At 31.8% G+C, this 21,190-nt stretch overlaps 4 protein-coding genes and 1 long non-coding RNA gene across 9 annotated transcripts; 2 read left to right on the top strand and 3 right to left on the bottom strand.

The window, feature by feature from the left end:
- The first annotated feature begins 382 nt into the window (after positions 1–382).
- On the top strand, positions 383–2,385 carry LOC117611751 (N-acetylglucosamine-6-phosphate deacetylase). Of its 2 annotated transcripts, none has more exons than XM_034339953.2 (7): positions 383–660; positions 781–1,055; positions 1,251–1,380; positions 1,458–1,546; positions 1,622–1,766; positions 1,840–2,016; positions 2,094–2,383. In XM_034339953.2, exons 1-7 carry the CDS (start codon positions 462–464, stop codon positions 2,288–2,290), a joined length of 1,212 nt encoding a protein of 403 aa, XP_034195844.2. In that variant the 5' UTR covers positions 383–461; the 3' UTR covers positions 2,291–2,383. The 2 variants fall into 2 exon arrangements, with proteins under 2 accessions (XP_034195844.2, XP_076546764.1); XM_076690649.1 differs by having other exon boundaries at positions 422–660; positions 781–1,079; positions 2,094–2,385.
- Positions 2,386–2,534: 149 nt separating this feature from the next.
- On the bottom strand, positions 2,535–9,576 carry LOC117611747 (uncharacterized). 3 transcript variants are annotated; one of them, XM_034339939.2, is made up of 19 exons: positions 9,420–9,576; positions 7,836–7,971; positions 7,691–7,748; positions 7,549–7,619; positions 6,966–7,142; positions 6,806–6,904; positions 6,012–6,110; positions 5,802–5,900; positions 5,633–5,731; positions 5,464–5,562; positions 5,208–5,306; positions 5,024–5,122; positions 4,856–4,954; positions 4,681–4,779; positions 4,039–4,137; positions 3,862–3,960; positions 3,679–3,783; positions 3,300–3,559; positions 2,546–3,150 (listed from the first exon to the last, which is right to left on the bottom strand). In XM_034339939.2, the coding sequence occupies exons 2-19, from the start codon at positions 7,942–7,944 to the stop codon at positions 3,067–3,069; spliced, it is 1,953 nt and encodes a 650-aa protein (XP_034195830.2). In that variant the 5' UTR covers positions 7,945–7,971; positions 9,420–9,576; the 3' UTR covers positions 2,546–3,066. The 3 variants fall into 3 exon arrangements, with proteins under 3 accessions (XP_076546761.1, XP_076546760.1, XP_034195830.2); XM_076690646.1 differs by lacking the exon at positions 4,681–4,779 and having other exon boundaries at positions 2,535–3,150; XM_076690645.1 differs by lacking the exon at positions 6,806–6,904 and having other exon boundaries at positions 2,543–3,150; positions 9,420–9,575.
- A 254-nt stretch (positions 9,577–9,830) lies between these two features.
- On the bottom strand, positions 9,831–11,953 carry LOC117611754 (uncharacterized). The gene is made up of 4 exons (XR_004583233.2): positions 11,819–11,953; positions 10,294–11,681; positions 10,135–10,206; positions 9,831–9,995 (listed from the first exon to the last, which is right to left on the bottom strand). It is a non-coding gene; the product is annotated as an uncharacterized LOC117611754 (long non-coding RNA).
- Positions 10,579–15,487, top strand: pain (transient receptor potential cation channel family member painless). Its single transcript, XM_034339934.2, has 3 exons — positions 10,579–10,718; positions 11,778–12,881; positions 12,952–15,487. The coding sequence occupies exons 2-3, from the start codon at positions 11,786–11,788 to the stop codon at positions 14,526–14,528; spliced, it is 2,673 nt and encodes an 890-aa protein (XP_034195825.2). The 5' UTR covers positions 10,579–10,718; positions 11,778–11,785; the 3' UTR covers positions 14,529–15,487.
- On the bottom strand, positions 15,356–20,923 carry LOC117611746 (gamma-tubulin complex component 2). Of its 2 annotated transcripts, XM_034339935.2 has the most exons (17): positions 20,696–20,923; positions 20,380–20,550; positions 20,162–20,306; positions 19,900–20,071; positions 19,689–19,832; positions 19,453–19,607; positions 19,248–19,376; positions 18,998–19,174; positions 18,759–18,933; positions 18,476–18,669; positions 18,182–18,392; positions 17,941–18,109; positions 17,687–17,861; positions 17,471–17,614; positions 16,871–16,948; positions 15,579–15,739; positions 15,356–15,484 (listed from the first exon to the last, which is right to left on the bottom strand). In XM_034339935.2, exons 1-17 carry the CDS (start codon positions 20,746–20,748, stop codon positions 15,403–15,405), a joined length of 2,535 nt encoding a protein of 844 aa, XP_034195826.2. In that variant the 5' UTR covers positions 20,749–20,923; the 3' UTR covers positions 15,356–15,402. The 2 variants fall into 2 exon arrangements, with proteins under 2 accessions (XP_034195826.2, XP_034195827.2); XM_034339936.2 differs by lacking the exon at positions 16,871–16,948 and having other exon boundaries at positions 20,696–20,921.
- Between the last annotated feature and the right edge of the window lie 267 nt (positions 20,924–21,190).

The following is a 21,190-nucleotide window of genomic DNA, read 5'->3' as shown; positions in this document are numbered from 1 at the left end:
GGGCAGAAAGTATATCCGGTGATCATAAACTTGTGAATTATGATTAAGGTAGTGATCTTTGTCCTGTCCTGTAATAAACCGTTCCTATATTACTATATTTTGCCCACCGTGTATATGGCGGATGCAATGGGAAGTAAATCATGGTAGTGTAGTGCTATTGGTGGGGGAACTTTCTGAGCTCAGTCGAGCTGCGCGAAATGATACTATTCTCTCGTGAAAAATACAAGACATATATATATATATAGACGACTATACCTCTGTCCCATAAGTTTCTTTGTCTTTTTTTAACACAGTGATTTGATTGGGCAAATACTATACATATACATATGTACTTATGTATGTAGTCAATGATAATTTTGCTTGCGATTGATAATGTGAAAGACTAAGTTGCACTGATTATTTCTTTTTTTTTTCAACAAAGAAATCGAATGTATTTTAACGTAAAACATTGATGTCGAATCATGTCGCAAATTTTGAAACAATTTTACAACTGCTGCATCTTGCGTGGTGGTAAAATTCTAAACGAGGATCTATGGGTTCGTGATGGGAAGATTGTCAATCCTGAGAAAATCTTTTACGATGAAAAAATTAAGCCGAATATTAGAGTTGATTGTAACGGAGCATTAATATCACCTGGTTATATAGATCTTCAGATTAATGGTACCTAGCGTAAATACAGTTTAATTTTATAAACATCATTGCTAAACATTTTAACATTCTTTTCAGATTGTTTTATAGGTGTATTGAACATTATAATTGTTTATTTGTTTTATTTATCAGGTGGTTTTGGTATAGATTTTACACATAATGTTGATAATGTACAAGAAGGAATTAATAAAGTAGCTAAAAAATTAATAGAATTTGGTGTAACATCATTTTGTCCAACGTTAGTAACGTCACCTAGTGAGACATATTATAAAATATTACCAAACATTAGAAAAAGAAGTGGCGGAATACATGGGGCATCTATATTAGGAATTCATTTAGAAGGACCTTTTATTAGTCCAAGCAAAAAGGGAGCACATCCAGAAAATTATATCGAGCAGTTTGACAAAGCAAGTCTTCTAAATGTTTTCAATGCACACACAGAATATATATACTAGTAGTATACAAACGTCAACTTATACATATAAGTAAATATTTAAAATACATGAATGTGTAATTACATGTTATTTATATATAATCTATTAACACAATATCGTTTATGTATCTTAGCTGTTTTTAATAAGTCTTTCTAATGTGTGTTTTAGGGATTCCAATCGGTAATTAAAATGTATGGAACTTTGGAAAATGTATGCCTTGTTACACTGGCACCAGAGCTTCCTAATAGTAAAACTGTAATTAAAGAATTATGTAAAAGAAACATTAAAGTTTCTCTTGGTAAGACATAACTATATATTATCTTAATTACATCATTATATTCCCCGCAAACAGTTGTTTTCATTTAATAATTTTAGGGCATTCCATAGCAAATTTACATGAAGGAGAAGAAGCTGTAAAAAGTGGAGCTTCCTTTATCACCCATCTTTTTAATGCTATGTTACCAGTAATTATACAAAATATAAAATTCATTGTCCTTTGCATGAGTAATATAAAACAGACAATTAATTTTTATTTATAGTTTCATCATAGAGATCCAGGGCTAGTTGGTCTATTAACATCTGATAAAATTCCTTCTGAAAGAATTGTTCATTATGGCATAATTGCGGATGGAATTCATACTCATCCAGCAGCATTACGTATAGCTCATAGAACACATCCTGAAGGTTCAAATATTTTCTAACGTTACTACAAAATATTTTCTTTTTTCAAATCACATTATTCGGCTTTATTTTTCAGGGCTTGTTTTAGTAACTGATGCATTATCAGCCTTAGGATTAGAAGAAGGTGTTCATCAATTAGGTCAACTTAAGATCGAAATGCGATCAGGATGTGCATATATTGCTGGGACAGACACTTTATGTGGTAGTACAGCGGAAATGTCGAAATGTGTTCGTCATTTTAAGGAAGCAACAGGTAGTTCATAATGTCTTCATTTACTATAATTGGATTATATATGATTTAATGTAATAGCGATTACTTATTTTTTATAGGTTGTTCGGTAGTAGAAGCTTTAGAAGCTGCAACGCTTCATCCAGCAAAGACTCTCGGTATTGAAAAAACCAAAGGAATTTTAGATTATGAGGCAGATGCTGATTTCGTAATGTTAGATAAAGATTTGAAACTGTTATCGACGTGGATATCGGGAGAATGTGTTTATAGTACGTACAATTACGTCGAAAGCAAGTAAAATAAACATTACGAAATAATATGTATTTAAATGGCTGTGAATATCGTTCTAGCCATAATAATGACCATTTACGTATTCATACTGTTATATATTTTATGTACAAACATTTTTATAAGAAGTTTTACAAATTTTTATACATGTAAAAATGTTATGTACTTTCAGCATTAGTACGTATAAATCAGCAAAGTTTTTATATGTGGTTTATATATATGAATTGCTGTATTATGATAAATAATCACTTTGTAACATTACCATAAAGTATTAAATAAATGTTGATGAATAAAAAAAAATAATTGTCACATGTTTTTAATACTGCATCTTCTTTTAAGTCTACAAAACACGAATTGTATACAACAGCTACATTTCATTCATGGAGTGTTGTTTATTTCATTACTTTTTAGAACTTAGCACATATTTAGAACGAAATGAAAAAAGCCATTTGTTACTTTCGTAAACTTTCTATAAAATAATAGCATATGCTACTCAATTAGCATACAAGTCATTGCTTGTACTCATAGTATTACAATTTGTAATACATACAAGCAGTATAATTAAATGCCTAATCACTTTATTTTGTAGCGTATCTAAACAGCAGTGCCAAGCTTTTTAATTATATCATAAAAAAAGATTCCGCTATTACTTTAGAAAAGCGTTAAAAAATTATTTAGTCATGCATCGTATTATCATTTTATAATTAAATATTGTTACAATTATGTCAATTTGTATATATTATTTATGATTTCAAGGTAAATCAATGATGAAACCCACTTGTTATGTTAATAAACGACGTCCTTCAGATTGCACATATATGGTGAATGTCTAATGCCAAATGAGTGTGCTGGAGGAATATCAAGAATTACCTGTAAGGAGTAATTTTATACAATTTTATAAATACGCCATTAACTACACTCCTTATTCAAATTAAATTTTCTAATAATAAAATTCTTGGGTTTAATGAATACAACTAGAAATTAACTTTTTAATACACTGAATTAGAAATTAAAAATACTTTTTCTGGACAGTATGCCCCAGGTCCTGGAATTTGTGAATGATCGTCAGGCAATTGATATCGAGCACTCATGCTGTAAGCGGGACTTTTCACTCTGATTGCATCTGGTTTTACAGCTTCATATGTCCCAGGTCCGGGAACCAAGACACGATCATCTGTAAATACTTTCTGTCTACCCGAGATAGAATAAGCTGGTGCGGCTTTCTTGTTGCCTTCCTTTGTTCCACCAAGAGCAGAAGGAATATTGTAAAGATTTGGAGCTGAAACAAAAAAAAAATACCAAATATGTATATAGTAGATAATAGTGTAATTATTTAAATATAATTCACTGTGAAATGTGAAGTAAACGGTGTTACTCAATTTAATTCTTTTAGTTTACCTGGAATATCATTTGGTCTGCTTACATTTGTCCTTAAACCAAAAGTAAATTGCAATGCTTTTTCTAATAAAAGCATAGCTTTTTCTGGACTGTATGTACCTGGACCTTTAAAGAATATATTTAATCTAATGAACAAATGCATAAAAAAACATAATAGATTTTGAAATTCTACTGTATACGTACCTGGTACAGAATCTATTCCATGTACTTCTGTCTTAATTCCAAAACTGTACTGGGGAGATTTATTGAGATTTACCTTCTCAGGATGATAACTTCCAGGAGCTATATTTTGAATACGTCAAAGTACAGTTTTATATTCTTACAATAATAACTTACAAATTGTAACAAAGTGTTACTCACCAGGTGTATCATTGGGCTTCTCGACAAATGTCTTTAAACCGAATGAATATTGTGGTGATTTATCTAAATTTACTTTTTCTGGAGAATAAGTACCAGGAGCTATAAAATTAAAATAAAAAAATACTAATATAACTCATTAAACACATAGAGGCAAATGTATATTTACTGATATATATATATATATATATATATATATATATACATATACAGTTATTATACTTTGTACTGCAATCAGGATATATGTTACTGATGTCTTTCATTATAAGTAATGAAAATGGTAGTGATGTTATATTGGTAAATAAAGATAATATGAAAAGCTTCAGCATGCTTAAAAGTTATGGCAAAACATAAAAAGCATACCAACTTTTTATTAATATTTTTATTGAAAATTGCACTGCAACCGTTATTAGTAATCTGTTAATCAGCACCATTACCTGGTGTATCTCTAGGACTATCCAAGGATTTTCTACTACCAAAACTGAAATAAGGTTTATGTTCCAAATTTAGTATTTTCTCTGGATAGTAATCGGCAGGGCCTACCAAAGCAATCAAAACATTAGTAGTTGCTCTTATAGAATGTTAAACCTATACCAACTGAATTTTCTAAATAAAAAGCTCCAACAATGGTCAATGTAAATTCACCTGGATTATCATTGGGTTTTTCGACTATTCCTTTTCCGGATATACTGAACTGAGGACTTTTATTTAAATTTATTTTTTCAGGGCTATATGTTCCAGGTGCTAAAATAATGATAGTTTAAATAAGAAAAGCAATATACTGATATGCTGATAAAAAATAAATTGACGAAGAATTCACCTGGATTGTCATCTGGTTTTATTGACATTCCTTTTCCATATAAACTGTACTGTGGTCCTTTATTTAAGTTTACCTTTTCGGGACTATACGTGCCTGGTGCTAGGATAAAAAATACATAAATAAATAAATCATTAAAATAATGTAATAACTAAAACAAAATATACTAACCAGGTGTATCGCTTAGTTTTTCAGAAGGTCTCCTACCACTTAAGCTATATTCAGGACCTTTATTTAAGTTTACCTTTTCTGGACAATATTCTCCAGGTCCTATAAAAAGTAATAGAAAGAAATTTTTTGACTGATTTACTAAACAATAGAACAAAGTTTTTTAAATTGTAAAAATGTTTTGTACCTGGATTATTACTTGGTTTATCAAGTGGTACTCTTAATCCAAAACTATACTGGGGTGATTTATCAAGATTTACTTTCTCAGGAGAATATGTTCCAGGTGCTGGAAGTTGATTTTCTCTATTTAGACATATCAAGTAAAATAGAATTGAATGACTAATTATTATAAGATACCATGCTTCATTGTTTTTTCGATAGAATTCCAGCACCGATAATTTAGAGCCCACAATTTCTCCAAATTTCAAGTAACTGTTACAAACCTGGATTATTATCTGATTTATCATAAAAAGTTTTTCCACTTAAACTAAATTGCGGACCTTTGTCCAAATGAACTTTTTCCGGACTGTAAGTACCAGGGGCTGTAAGAATAACTCATGTGTATACAATGACCATAATGAAAGAAAAAAAATATTTGCCCTGATTAATTACCTGGGGTGTCATTTATTCTTTCAAGAGGTGTCCTCGATCCAAAAGTAAACTGTGGTGTATTATCCAATTTCACTTTCTCTGGGCAATACGTACCTGGTGCTAAGAATCATTTTTATGTGCTAACAATATTTTTGCCAAAATGTTACCACGATAAAAGAAATTTTCATACCAGGGGTATCGTCAGGTTTCCCTTCACGGCCCTTTCCTGTTAGACTATATTGAGGACCTTTGTCCAAATTTACTTTTTCCGGGCTATAGGTACCAGGTGCTATGTAAAGGTAATTATATCACGTACCAATGGTAATGTGTTTAGGTGAATGCTATTTTTATTGTGAAAGAACGATAAAGCAATTACTTCATAGATTTATTTAGTAATTACCTGGGGTATCGCTCGGCTTTTCAATAGAAGGCCTAAGTCCGAATGTAAATTGCGGCGCGTGGTCCAATCTTACCTTTTCCGGATAATAAGTGCCGGGTGCTAATGTCGTAATCAAAACGAATAAATTAATTGAAAAAATAAATGTAATTACTACATTTTATTTTAAACTTGCACTCTTTCCTTAAATAAAATTCTTAAAAAATCTTTCAAAACACTCTATTTTACAATTCTGAGTTAAAAATCTTGTAAATTACTTCTATCCTTTTATAGTACAAAAACAAATAACACGAGTGCAAGTAATAACAATGTGACAGAATGATTTGTTGCAAGCGTCATCCAGCTACGCGTCAATTTATTTACATAACAATCTACATAACAAAGAGATAGAAAAAGGTAATCGAGCAACGAATAATTAACAAGCAAAAAATGCTAAATAATAAAAAGAAGTAAGAAGCGAAAAGAAGGAATTGTTATACATATATGTATAGTAATTGAAAAAGTAAAATGCAATACCTAAGGTTTAATAAAGTTTATGTCTCGAAGGAGAATTACGTCTGCGTTCGCGAACTTCTCCATTTTAGGTGATCACTAATACCTAACGATTAGTAGTCGTTCAGCATGACGTCGATCTTCCTATGAAATCATTTTCTCGTCACAGAGAATTCTATCGTTTAATTCTAACGCGTTGTTATTTATATTTATTCGTTTTTCAACCTATTAACTATGTTATGATTAGTAATTTATCGATTAGTAATTGGACAGGCATAATCCTATTATGATGATGATTTAATTACCAGGAATATCGCTCGGTTTCTCCAGTACAGGTTTCAATCCGAAACTGTACTTGGGGGTATTGTCGAGATTCACCTTTTCGGTGCAATAGTCGCTTGGTGCTACGATTAAGAGTCACGAATTTTTCAATTAATTTCTTTTTCAGTTTGAAAATATACTCACCAGGTGTACAGTCGATCTTCTCAGTTTGAGTTTTAATGCCGAATGAGTATTTCGGTGAACTGTCCAGAATGACCTTCTCGGCCTTTTCCGGATTGTAGTCGCAAGGTCCTGGAGTTATTTCCGGTTTTGTGGATTTCGTGCGACCATGTAAAGACGATGCTGGTGCTCCGTCTTTTCCTATATCGAATTGTTAAGTATAATTTCATGTTTTTTCAACGCTTATATTTATTATAATTTCTAGGCTGACAATGAAATGTTCTTAAAATATAGAGTAAAATAGAGGTCAATCTTAATTAATTCCAAGAATCCTATTTTGCCAATAAGATAAAAGAAGTTATTCAGAACAACCGATAAATTGCTGAACAGACAGCAAAGGGACATTTTCGTGAACAAGGGACATTATAAATTCTTGCGGAATATTACTGCTTTCAAGTTTGATCGATACGCTTTATCCGAACGTGGAATACCACTATGTCTGCAGCATTCTGTTTCGGTTTCAATTTCAATCTCTGATTCGGAACAATTGATGATTCAACTTATTATTTTTTGTTACTTTACAATAAGTTCATAAATAATATTTTACCTTTCGCACTAAGACCAGATACATTGTATTGACCCGGTCCAGGTCCAGGACTATCATTCTTTGACGAGTGTCTGTATATAACATATACATAATATCAAGTCAATTACTTCATGTTAGAAATTAACACGCCAAATATTTTTACCTGCTTCCAAAAGAGTAGGCTGGTGCTCTGCCACGTTTAGAATCGGGGATAGTTTTTCCTAAACAGTGGATCGCCGTATTCGAAATTTTAATAAAAGAATCTAGAGATAAACAGTTTAATATAAAACATAAAAATGATATTGTACCAATCAATGGTGGCAAAGTTACACAGGCAGGTCCTGGACTGCTGTACTCCGCAGCGATGGGACCTCGCCTTTTCGTCGGGGTCCATGGTCTTTGCGTCATACCACCCATCTTTTTACCGATTTACTTTTACTTTCCCTTAAAAAGGAATTAATGTATTATTACGTATGTATATACTGTCCAAGTGAAATTTACAGCCGTACATATACGGTTCCCATGTGGTGTGGTAAAATATAAAACTCATACGAGTATCGTATTTGCATCGAATCTAATTCTTATTATTCTAATTTATTGCTTGGAATTAAGTATATTAATGAATTAATTTAACTTCAACTTCATCACGACAGGTACCTTCGAGAATTGATACTTTTTTCCTGCAAGATAAGATTCCCTCGGAATTGTGCAACGAACGCGGCCTCGAAATACGGACCACAGAAACAACTCACCAACAACCATATAAGAATATGTCCATGGTTGGTATCCAGAATCGCCCACCATTCGACATTGGGGACTGAATAATAAAAACATGAATATCACAAATTGTATGGCGTTTAAAACAAGCCAAATAAATGCAGGTCGTACGAATGACTCACATGACCTACTTATAGGACTTTGCCTCGTATAACATGTTTGTATCTCACGATTTTCAAATGAACTTCAGTTATGATAAAAGTAGTACAATAAAAAAAAACAGCTGTGTCTCTAGTATGATAGGCCATAATATTTGTGTTGCTCTTGTTTTCTATTAACGCTTCCATGTCCATATATATTGGGGACATATTGAAACGCTTTAATTTTGTGTGGACACGCAGAGACTTATGCAAAACGATATTTCATTTGCATCCTGGACGTACTCGCTATTGTTCCGAGCTCGAAAGGACTCGAGTTTCGAAACTAATGATTCACCACGTCGAGATAAATCTAACGCGACTGGAGAACAGAATGATTCCATTTTTGTTTGTACTATTGATATTATTCCATTTAAATTCAAATGAATAAACTACAATAAATATTACAATTCTACGTTCAGAGATCTTTCTTTTTTATTTATAATGAAAATGAAGTGCTCATAAACGGTATCGCGTTTTTCTCATTATCTCCACAAACGTGACATAAAGATTATTTTTAGATAAGGCAATCATCTTTATGTTTGTCTTATCAATTAACAATCTCTTGTCAAATATTCAACACTGTTTGCCCATTCGAAGTTATCGCGAATTCTTTCAATGAATCATTGAAATTATCAAAACAATAATACTACGGGATACATTGCGCCTTGTATGCCTTAGAAATGTCGTATAGTACAGGAATTCATTAATACAAGACGGTGTGACATAATGTTTGTTTACATGCTCGATTACTCAGACTTACTCATCGCAGTTTCTTATGGTACAGGTGTAATTGAAACTGAAATATCCTTGGCAATTTTCTAAAGAAAAATTGAAACATAAATTATCCTGCATCATCGATAATATATCTAATTCAATTACACTGTAAAGATCTTACGCATTGCGCATGACATATTTGTCAAAAGTATTTTTTATAATAAAAGCATTACAAATTTATAGTAGTAATTAATCACTTACCTTGGTTTCAGAAAATACTTCACGAAGAATGTGGTAATAAGGGCAATAAGATGACTCGTCGAAATGCAGATGAGTTTTATCGAAGACACGCGTAAGCACCAATCTGTTATAAAAATATCTGCACTTGAGGCGCGTTCCTGAGCGACTGAATGCGACTGAAGATTAAACGCCGCGCTATCGCAACATGTGCTCCTCTGCCCCACCGCTGCTGCTGCTGCTGCTTCGTCTTTGATCGCGGACGCATGCGCCCGCCAAACCGCAATTATCCTTTGAAATGAATCACCTCCGTGTTTTATTTTTCAAAATTTAATATAATTATTTAATAAACAATTATAAATTGATAATAAATATTACCAAGTCCTTGAGACCTTGAAATTTTTAGAAATTCACTTTCCAGTTAAATTATAAATTTCTCTTCTTTTCTTTTCATGCTTACTTGTCTCCTATAATATGCCTATTTAAAGTGTCGTCACCATCCTTGTGTAATTTCCATTTTTAGATATTCTTCTTAATTCATTCTACAAAACAATTCGTTTTTGATCGGTAAAACCTGTCATAGTCGAAGCAAATTATTTTCTAAAAAGCAAAGATGTATTTTAGAAAGTTACACTCGAAATGTCGTTCACTGACATATAAAAAAAAAAAAAAATAGTATCTCCTTGACTCCTTTATTGGATATATGTATAATATGTACTTGATTTCGCAACCCACGCACCCTAACGTTCTTGGTACCTCCATCCTTGGTTCTCTTGACCTTGTTGTCTTGTGTGCTCAGGGCAAAAGTCAGCTAAAATTAGGAACTCACGTTATCCTCTTCGATGACAATATGTAAAGGTGAATATTAAGATCTACGCACTGGCCGTCTAAAATATACCTCGTTAGATTGTTGACGTAATCGTTTAATCCTGTTTCAGCGTTTCCTGTCCAATCGAACATTTTTTATAAAAGTGGACATAAAATGTATATAAAAATACAAATGATTGCCCATTTAGAATTCATAAAGTTGACTAGACTTTCATAAAAGAAAAGAATAGAACAATATGATCATTCTTTATGTGCGCGCTAAAAGGGATTAATACTGTAAGTCGAATAATTAACACGACGGGAAACATGCATTCGCTGTCTAAAGCAGCAGCACTGTTACAACCACTGTCTGACACTTGATCGCATGGTGGTCCCCTCTCTTTCTCTGCTGACATCACGATACAGAGAACTGGTCAGCAAGTGTAGTTCAGTCCATTGGGTGACAGACGGTGTACGTCGTGGGATTTTCATTTCCTTTCTATCATCGTCGCAGGGGTATGTACCTATAGTATTATAGATTAATCTTCTTGTCATTAAAATTGCTCGTACGATGCCGTCATCAATTTATACTCTTCATTTTTAGAAACGTATATAGATTGATATACTCTCCTGGTGTGATCCTATAAATTGCGCTCAAAGGTGTGTCGTTTAATATGAAACGATTAAAGTCTCATTACTGTAGTTGCATATTCAGCATGCATTATTTAACGATCTCAATTGATAATATCTTAGATCGTATTATCAGCAATACGTACTGACGTTAATTTTCCATCCATTGTTTTAACACGAGAAAATTAATGTCCCGAACAAAAGCATTTCTTTCAGGTGTTAATTTCGAATTTGATATTTTACCTTTGATAAGAGCCCATTGCAATAGAGACCATTGAAATGATCCGAGAATAATCTGATAACAATGGTATTCACGCTTCTCGTTTGTCTGAATTTAAATGAATGCTAACGACAGGAAACGCATCCGGATAGTATATCCCTGCTTCCGTGCATGATAAACATTTGTCTTGTGTTTTGGAGAAAACAAACGAAAACTAAACTACGTGAATATGAAAATATTCGAATATTAATTAATTATCGATGATAAAATATTTCAATTGTAAAGTGACTGCAATGTGCAGTAACACGATATTGTACATCGTTTCGGATAACACATTCCTCGAACGAATTACCTGTAAAAAGATAATGCTTAAAATATTAAACATGTTTCGGTGACATCACTCGCTGAAACTGTATCATAATGACCGATACACCCACGTTATATACTCTATACAATATTTTAGGTTCGGAGTTTGATTCTCTTTGGTCCGTTTTTTGCCAAATTTTCATAAGCTCGCTATGCTGTTCTTCACACCAGCTCTCATTGTATTATGTATCTTTGCATTTTCACTTCCTCTCAATCTAAAGCACGCTTTCTATTCTCCTCCACCAAACACTCTTCATTCACACCTAAAATAATCGTCGCACATTAGCAACAGACGTTCTGTAAATATACACTTTAAGGATAGAACTTCATTTTTTGCTGTACAATTGTTTATTTTTCAGATATAAAGATGGATCCTGAGGACGAGTCTGTACAAACCCACCTTTTGCACAATTACACTGCCGTTTCAACGCGATCTCAGATTATTTATAAATTATTACTGGATAGTTTGCGTTCAAAGGATATCGGATCATTCAAGAATTTGGTCGAGCAAAGCTTGAAAAAACAACCATTCGGTATCGACATAAACTATCCTTATCCAAGTCGATCGGACGAAACTTGCTTGGACATTGCCTGTAAAAATGGCCTGCCAGAATTCGTGAGATTTTTACTGGAAAAAGGAGCTAAAGTAAATACGATTAACGAAGCTCACAATCGTGGACCAATTCACTTTGCCACGGAAAATGGACACGTCCAAGTTCTCGGTGTACTCCTGGACGAGCCAACGTTAAATCCCAACTTGGAAGCGGGACAACAAACTGCTCTGCATATGGCTGTGAAGAAGAACGACTTGAATTGCGCAGAGCTGCTTATAGAGAAAGGCGCTAGTCCGAATATTCCAAATAATAAAGGGTTGACGGCTCTCCACATGGCGGCTATGAAGGGTCAAAAAGATATGGTGAATCTGATCCTGCAAAAATCAAAACACGGCCTGGACTTGGATAATTATAAAGATTACAATAATCAAACGACAAGAGACGTTCTACAGAAAAACTTCACCGATATTCCGCTTCCTGCCGTTCAGAAAAGAGGTGTAAATGTTCATGATTTGAACTATTACCTGAACGCAAACGACGAGGCTAATTTTCTCAAGTCCTTGAAGCTCGTCCAGGACGACGTGGTGAACAACGTAGCAGAAGATTTGATTGAAATGGCTGTCCAAAGGAATTTCAAAGACACAGTTGCTACGTTGCTGGAAAGGACCAAAGGGAACGGTTGTAGTTTGGAGAAATCTGCAATTATAGCGATACAGCAAGGTTTGCCGAATATTCTTCGGCAAATATTGAATATGGACACTGAGATCGATAAGAATTTGTTACTTTTAAATGCTTGCGTGGAATTGGGTATACCAGGAAACGAAGGATCAGAGAGTATGTCCAATCGTCTGGAATGTCTAAAGATAATACTCGAGAGAGACGACGACGTAGACGTGCGGTGCGCAGACAGTGAGTATTGACATTTTCCACTCCGGTTAAAATTGTAGCACAATATAATCGTATTGACGTAATTTTTCAGGTAAAGGAAACACTCCGTTACATTACGCAGCCAGAGCAAACTGTCGCGAAGCAGTAACACTATTACTCGAAAAGGGAAGTTACATCGGTCAGATGAACAATTTTGGAGTACCGCCCGTTGAAGATATTTCCGTGTCCATGTTATCCCAATACTTCGACGATTGTATTCAAGCTAGAAAAGAACGAACAAACGAATACACGATCGAATTCGATTACAAATGTCTGATGCCTCACGAATATACGTCTTACCAAGAGAAGAATTCGATGAATCAGGGGAAACGAGAGATGGACATCTTCCGGTACATCGCTGACAATAGTGGTTTGAAACATTTGCTGAAGCATCCTCTTCTATCTTCATTCTTGTACCTAAAATGGCATAAGATTAGATATCTTCTTTACCTAAATTTTGCCTTCTACGTTCTCTTTTATCTATCTTTAAATGCATATATTTTACATGTAACTTACATAAAGGATCCAAAAATGGTAACAAACTCGAGTGACTTAGATGGATCAATTCGATCAACATCTGTCAACGTTTTACAGATACTCACAGGAATTTTGTTAATATTCTTAGCGCTTAGAAAGATCCTTCAGCTGATCTCATCTCCTTGTCATTATGTATCTAGCTTTGAGTACTGGTTAGAAATGACGTTGATATTCCTTGGATTTGCTACGTTATGCGATGCAGGCACGCAATTCGCCGTTATAGCAATACTATTATCCGCTTGGGAGATGATCATCCTGATCGGACAGCATCCACGAATGTCTACTGGTATTGAGATGTTCAAAACAGTATCACTCAATTTCATGCGTTTCCTCTTTCTCTACGCCTTTCTCATATTCGCCTTCGCTTTGGCTTTCTTCACTCTATTTAAAAACGGTGACGATGATAACTTCCCCGATCCTGGACACTCGTTGTTCAAGACGATCATTATGCTCACTGGAGAGTTGGATGCCAATGACATACCCTTTCTATTGCATCCAGTTTTGAGTCATCTGGTGTTTGTTCTGTTTGTTTTCCTCATCGCAATTGTATTGTTCAATTTATTGAATGGTCTAGCTGTGAGTGATACAGCGGATATTCTTGGCAAAGCAGAATTAGTCGGGTTGATTTCTAGGGTACGAGTGCTGGCTTACATTGAAAATGTGGCTGTTACTGTTCCTTTTATACACGGGCCACATTGTTGCATTTGTTATGGTATTCTGCATGGCTGGAAGTGGAATCCCTTTGCGTTCCTTCGTGAAAAGGTACTTCTTTTTCCAAAGTATTTGAAAAGTGGCAAGCTAAGTGTTAAGCCGTATGACAGTCTAGAGGCGTTTAATAATAGGAGGTATTATAAAGTACGTTCAAATGAGAACTCAAAGGGTAAAGTGTTTCCTACCTTCAAGATGGATCCTCATATTATTAAACAAGCTAAAGAAATTCTGTCAAAGAGAGGCCAGGAATCGGATAGTGACCGGGTGATCAGACAGCTGGAGATGATGAAGGAAAGATTAGCTTTAATGGAAATTACTTTAAATACCATAAAACAGGGAATTGAAAATAATAATTTTAATGTTGCCAGAGAAGATGATTAAAATTGATTAATGTTGTAACATTTATTGATACGTAATTAGTACCTGTAGTAGAAAACTGAGATGGTAATTTTACATGCTATTAGGTTCTGTCGATATATCATTTATATTTTAATACACTTGCACTGTTTTTAAATTAAATTTAATAAGCTATTTAATTGTATGCAAAATGGTTCGTATATCAAGTTAATTAAACAATCTACATATACATATGATACAACTTTTCAAATCTTTTAAAAAGACTGATATTAAGACTGAATCGTACAACAATAATTGTAATGAACACAAATATGGTTTTATTCAAATACAACATATATATCTATGTGTATAATAAACAATTCGTCACATTATACAATTAATTCAAAAGTGAACAATTAAATAGTTTATCAGATTACAATAAATTAAGAATAAGATGAAATAATTAAAGAATTCACGTGAAATAAAAGATTGAACAATTATAGCTTTAAATGAAGTAATACTGTTATTAAATTGAAGTAATATAAAAAGGAATTTCTTATTTGGAATGTAAATTTTATAAAAATACTTTTAGTACGAGTATTGTAGCATAAACGTTGTATCTTTATAAAATATATTTTATTTTTTAAATGACAAAATAAATGGTCGTTTTTAACAATTTTATAATTTCACGAAGTGGTAAATATGAAAGATTAATGTGATTTTCAGTTAAGGTAAGATGGTAATTTTAATAACTTAAGATTAAATTGAACCTTTTTTATCAATGAACAACTTTCAGTACAACCCTTATTTTTTGTGGACGTTTTAACGTTATATACAAATACCATATGAAAACTTGTAGAGAGGTTGTATAATATACCCATAATTATGCAATATTCTACTGGATATGGATCATTGATATTTAACCCGAAACATCTTCTTGTGTTGTCTTTTCTCTTCCACGTTGTATCAAAATGTCGGTATAAAATAAATTGAAATCTAGCCTAATTCAAAAGTTGCACAAATACAGTAGTAATATCAAGTAATTAATGTTTTGTACTTTTACTTTTAATACTTCATAAACTTTGAATCACTTACCTACAAAAAACGTTGAGAAGCTTCTCGTTATTATTATCGCATCCCAAATCACAGATTCTGTCTAGAAGACGTATTAATACTTGAGTAAATTTCTCGTCTAGCAATACGATCATTTCCTCGAAACTAGCAGCATTTTCTTTAGACGTATCACCCTCTTCGTCCTAAAAAATTATACAAAAACAAAACTAATACACTTGTATTTCATTTAATATATCTGTAAGACCCTTTGAAGAACTAAGATTAAGAAGCATACATTGTTGAAAATGAATATAACCGATAGATAATGATATTTGTAATACTGTATTAGAATGTATGATTCTAAGCTAAAAATGTGTAACGCAATGTTATCATTTAATATACCTGCTCCTGAAAATAAAATTGTTGATTATTATACATACAACATTGTAATCACTTCATATTTTATCATGTAAGGTATCATGCTATATCTCAATGGTTTTCATTAGCTACAGTAATCAACATATATTTGCACTAAAGAAAAAAAAAAAAAAAAAAAAAAAAACAAACAAACAAAAAGGAATATTACATAACGTTGCCGGAACCTATACTCCTATTCCCATGCAGTTTGTATAAGACATTTGAATATTAAAAGTATATTCTATAAAGAGATTATTCTTTAGATTATGTGTGCTTTAACTCATATTGTAAAATGACTATATCATTTAATAAAAACAGCATGCAATATTTCCATTCGTTAAAATATTATATTCAAAATGGAATACGCAGCATCAAAATAACAACACAAAAATTGTACACAATAAATGTTACACGATACGTTAACTCTTATACCAACCTACATTTTGAAGAGTACAGCATATTGTTAAAAGTTAAAAGAACACTTACATGTTCATCTACAATCAATAAAAGTTACTTTTTTTTATCCATTGAAGAAATATTTAATGAATTGAAAAACAGATGTTAGTAGTAATGACTGTGGCAGTGCATTATATTAGGTGGCCGATTGTATGTAAAATGAAAAAACAGTGATGTTATTAACGACTAAAGGACATCAAATTTAATCGATTACTTATACAAAATCAAATCTACCTCTTTCTCTTTATTAATTGGAGAAAATTGGAATAAAAAAAAAAAAGTTGAATGTGTTCGTATTATATATACAAAACATGCGAATTTAAAAATATACATATTTCTGTATGCACGATACAAAAATGATTGTTATAACGACTTTTATTTTACTAAAAAAGGAAAGCTTCATGATACTATTAATACTATACAAATGCATGGTAGCAAAGTTATAACTTGGGGGAATATACCTCAGAATCATAGACATCATCCTGATAGGCGCCAATCATGGAAGTCAATTCGGCGTCAATGTAGTATGGGCTCATACGCTTAACATCAGTAAAATATTAAAATTCGTTTTACAACAAATTTTTATGCTTGTTGTGACATAGATTAACATAAAACGTGTTATACTAAAGCCATCATCAGGTATCAATAGTTATGTCAGTAACAAACATCATGCAAACCTACTTAATATTTTTGACAATGTTTCATTTAACACTGAGACAATGATTTTCACTTCTATTGCATGTAGAATATAAGAGTATATTGGGTAGCAATATTAAATAAAATGCCATTGAGAAATACCGCGATTATATTCACACTTTAGTTCAACATATATCATTTTATTAAAGAAATGTATACCACCTATCTTATGACGTTTTACGGGTATTAATATATAATATCAGATAAACAATAGTATTTAAAAGAATCCGAGTCAAAATAAAGTATGCAACTTAGACAGAATATTCTTTTATATGTGTATATTACATACACATTTAAGTATTCAAATTACCTGTATATATTTATTGATATACATTGTATTTGTAAACTAAAATTATATTCCTTACCTCCATAAAATTACAAAAATCAAGACAGGCAGCACAAATGCCGGTTATGCAACCAAGAAGATCAGGATCTGTTAACATGCATTCTTTTAGGTAACTGTCCTGTAGGTCTTGATGCACACTTAAAACATCGTCTACGTTACTGACCTGGGTTAAAATTTCAAAAATGCAGTTAAAAGAATAAATTTTAAATGTAAACATTTAAATATATGATCATACCTTGCTCATTTTATTTAGAAATGTAAGCCAATTTGGTTCTATAACTTCAACCATCATATAATACGCCAAATGTTGAATGCAATCGAGCATTCGTTGCCGTAAAGAAAATGCTTGTCTATATGACATTGCTACATTGTGAGTAAATGTTTTTGCAATTTTATTACTGACCCACACCCTAAAACGTAGTATCATCTTTATTAGTAATACTGACTTACAGGTGTAACAAATCATATTCTAAATAAGTATATAATAACCTGCATAAACGTCTTTCAATATACTTGCAGTAAAACAAATGCCTGAATAGCATTTGATAACAAGCTATTGCTTTTCTGTTAAGTATCAAAGAAACCGGCCACTTAACATCATAATTAAATACAAACGCTTCCAAACCAGTTAAAGTTTTATCAGTTTGGAAACAATATTCTACAAGAAAATTTAATTTAAAATAATTTCAAGAAATTTTAACTTAAACGTAAATATATTAATGAAATATACCTTTTTCATCTCTGGTTTGAATGGAGAGTATTCTAAACATTTGAAACTGAAGATCATATGGTAAAAGTTCAGGTTTCAGATCATCTTTATATGGATCTGAATCTGCGGTCGACATACGCAATGCTACTTCTAGCAGAGACGCTAATCGATGAATGACAATATCATACATACTTTTATTCAATTCCGCCTCGCATAAATTCATAAATTGAACCTAAAATTAAACGATATCATACGTAACTATACAAGAATATTATACAACTCATCAATAAAGCATGCCACTATATATAAACTTACTACAAAATCTCCTTGTGCAAGAAGAAAGTAACTTTTCACACTACGAAGTCGACCCATTAAATCATTTTCGTGAATAAGAACTTCTAATAAAGTTTTTGCAGCTTCAGAATATGCTCTATCGATGGCAGCTATGTATTTTTGACCCTGGTGTTGATAAATTAAAGGTTCTTGTTTTCCCCATTGAACTGTTTTACCTATAAATAATTGTAATCAACTTTTTTTTAGTTATTTATTATGTTTCAGCATTTTTTATTCGAAGAACATAAAAGATGCTGTTACTTACCACACTGCCTAATTACATTAAAATATTTTCCAGTTCTTAAAATTGTTTGTGCATGTTCGTTTAAAAATGTGGGAATTCTTTCTGGTCTCATAGTATATCTCTTCTCCCAGTAATCCGCTGAATAATCAATAGGTAATTCTTCTCTATGAATTAATTCATTGTCTTCTACAAAAAACTAAAGAACACAAAAACAACGTTTAATAAATTGCATAAATATGCATTTAAAATTATATTGTTACCTCTTCATATGGATCACATATCACACCCTTATATACCCATTTTTCCAATATTTGCATGTATGGAACGCTTGCCGTTTGTATAAGGAACAAACATAATTCTTTAAATTTTGCTTCTCCACTGATATTATTTGCTTGTTCATGCAAAAGACTAAGTACTTTCCCACCTTTTGCATTTGCCTAAAATCGGATATCCTATTAGATATCAATTAATTGCATAAAAGATGAACACGAGATAAAAATCACAACTGACCTTACATATAGTAGATGTAATTTGAAAAAGAATGGACATTGCAATCATTGTGGGTTGAATATAAAACCATAATTTTTGCAAATTTAATTTACCACGTACGTGTTCCATTTCCAACTGGACAACAAACAACTGAAAAATGTTATATATTAAATGATTTTATAACAAGTGCTTAAAATGAAAATACGCATTCACATATTATACATACTAAATAATCTTTTAATAAACATTTTATAGCTCCCCTCAAAGCATGGTTCACTTGACCATCTTCTGGTAAAACCTTTTCTTCAACAAATCTAGCTGTCATGGAATAATGAGAAGCAAGAGGTAATATTTGTTGTGTCATTTGTTTATATGATATACCTATAAGTTAGAATGATAATGATAATATTGTACATTAGTATAATACTTCACACTGTATATTTTATATCCTTTTCGTCTTACCAACATCTGGAGATATATTAAATGTTTTCACCGCATATAGACCCGTTAAAGATTCAGAAACAATATAAGATCCATCTATACCTTTTAGGCAATATAAAATGTCCCACAATAATATAGATTCTTGAGAAACCACTGGTACAACTTCTGTAAATATTTTGTTTTTTATTAAATTAATTATAATTGTGTATATTGATTAAATAATGATCTTTACTTTGACATGGTGTCACATTTGGCTCATTATAAAAGTCCCAGGTTATTCTAGGTCTCTCATGAACCCAATTATGCTTTATCACAGATGGTTCTGATTTCTTTGCAACTGTGTTTACTTGCTTGTTTAACTTTTTCTCTCCCTCTACTGCAGCTTTAATTACATTCTTACAAATCTGTATTATATATAATAATAATAATAATGAATGTACTAATACTGATTCATTCAATCATGTTTAAATTTGCACTTGAAAGATTAAAAATACCTGTGGTAAGTCCTCCGTAGTAATAGCAGAATTTTTTGTAGAGCTTGATGTTAATGTTGATGCTTGTTTAGCCAAATAACTTTTTAATTCTTTATCTTGAGATATAAGTTCTAAAACCTGAATAAATAAGCCTAATAAATCAACCCTAAAAAATAAATGTTGCTTATTAATAAGTTAGATTTTATTGCTTCATTATTCAAATATATAAAAATATTAACTTTTTTGCTTTCAATTCTTCATATTTTTGAAGAAATAATTCAGGGACAGGAGAATTTCTTGCTAAGTTACGAATAGAACTTTGTGATGCCACAACAGTTAAAGCACTTGCACTTGTTGGTATCCCCTCTTTTTGAAGTCTTTCTACATGTTTTTCTGGTGCTGAAGATGATCTAATTATAGAAAATAACTAATTAGGAAATATATTTCTTCTACTTTTATATCATAACATAAATACACTGTAATCAACAACTTTAGTAAGTTTTATATATTTATTTATACGTTTTTTAGCAAGAAACTAATTTTATTGATACTTACCCCAATAATCCAATTAACTCAACTACTAAATGATGTAATTTAAATTCACTCATTATTTTAAATTAATAAATATATTATATGTATTTATATATATAGTACATTCATTGAAGAAATACTTATTACGTGTATATCATTCTAATTGGGATCATAATTGCTAAAATTGTCAGCATATTTAAATATGTTTTAAAAATGTTATTTCACTTATCATTTGAAATGTATATTTACGTTCAAAACTATTGTATTATTGGTTATAATAGATAAAATACATTATAGGTTAGATTATGGGTAAGAAAACCTAAAATTTAAAATGTTACTAGGCCCTAAATATGTATGTATGTATGTATGTACATACATACATACATACATACATACAAACATACATGGTTCAAATCAAATATTTTTGGAATATTAAATTTCAATTTAATAGTTATGTTCATTAGTTGCAAATATCAATTATTAATTTAAAATTATGATGCATACATGCAAGTTTATCCA

The sequence above is a fragment of the Osmia lignaria genome, chromosome 10 (assembly GCF_051020975.1).
Source record: "Osmia lignaria lignaria isolate PbOS001 chromosome 10, iyOsmLign1, whole genome shotgun sequence".
NCBI classification, from domain to species: domain Eukaryota; kingdom Metazoa; phylum Arthropoda; class Insecta; order Hymenoptera; family Megachilidae; genus Osmia; species Osmia lignaria.
This window is presented reverse-complemented; position numbering and strand designations above follow the sequence as displayed.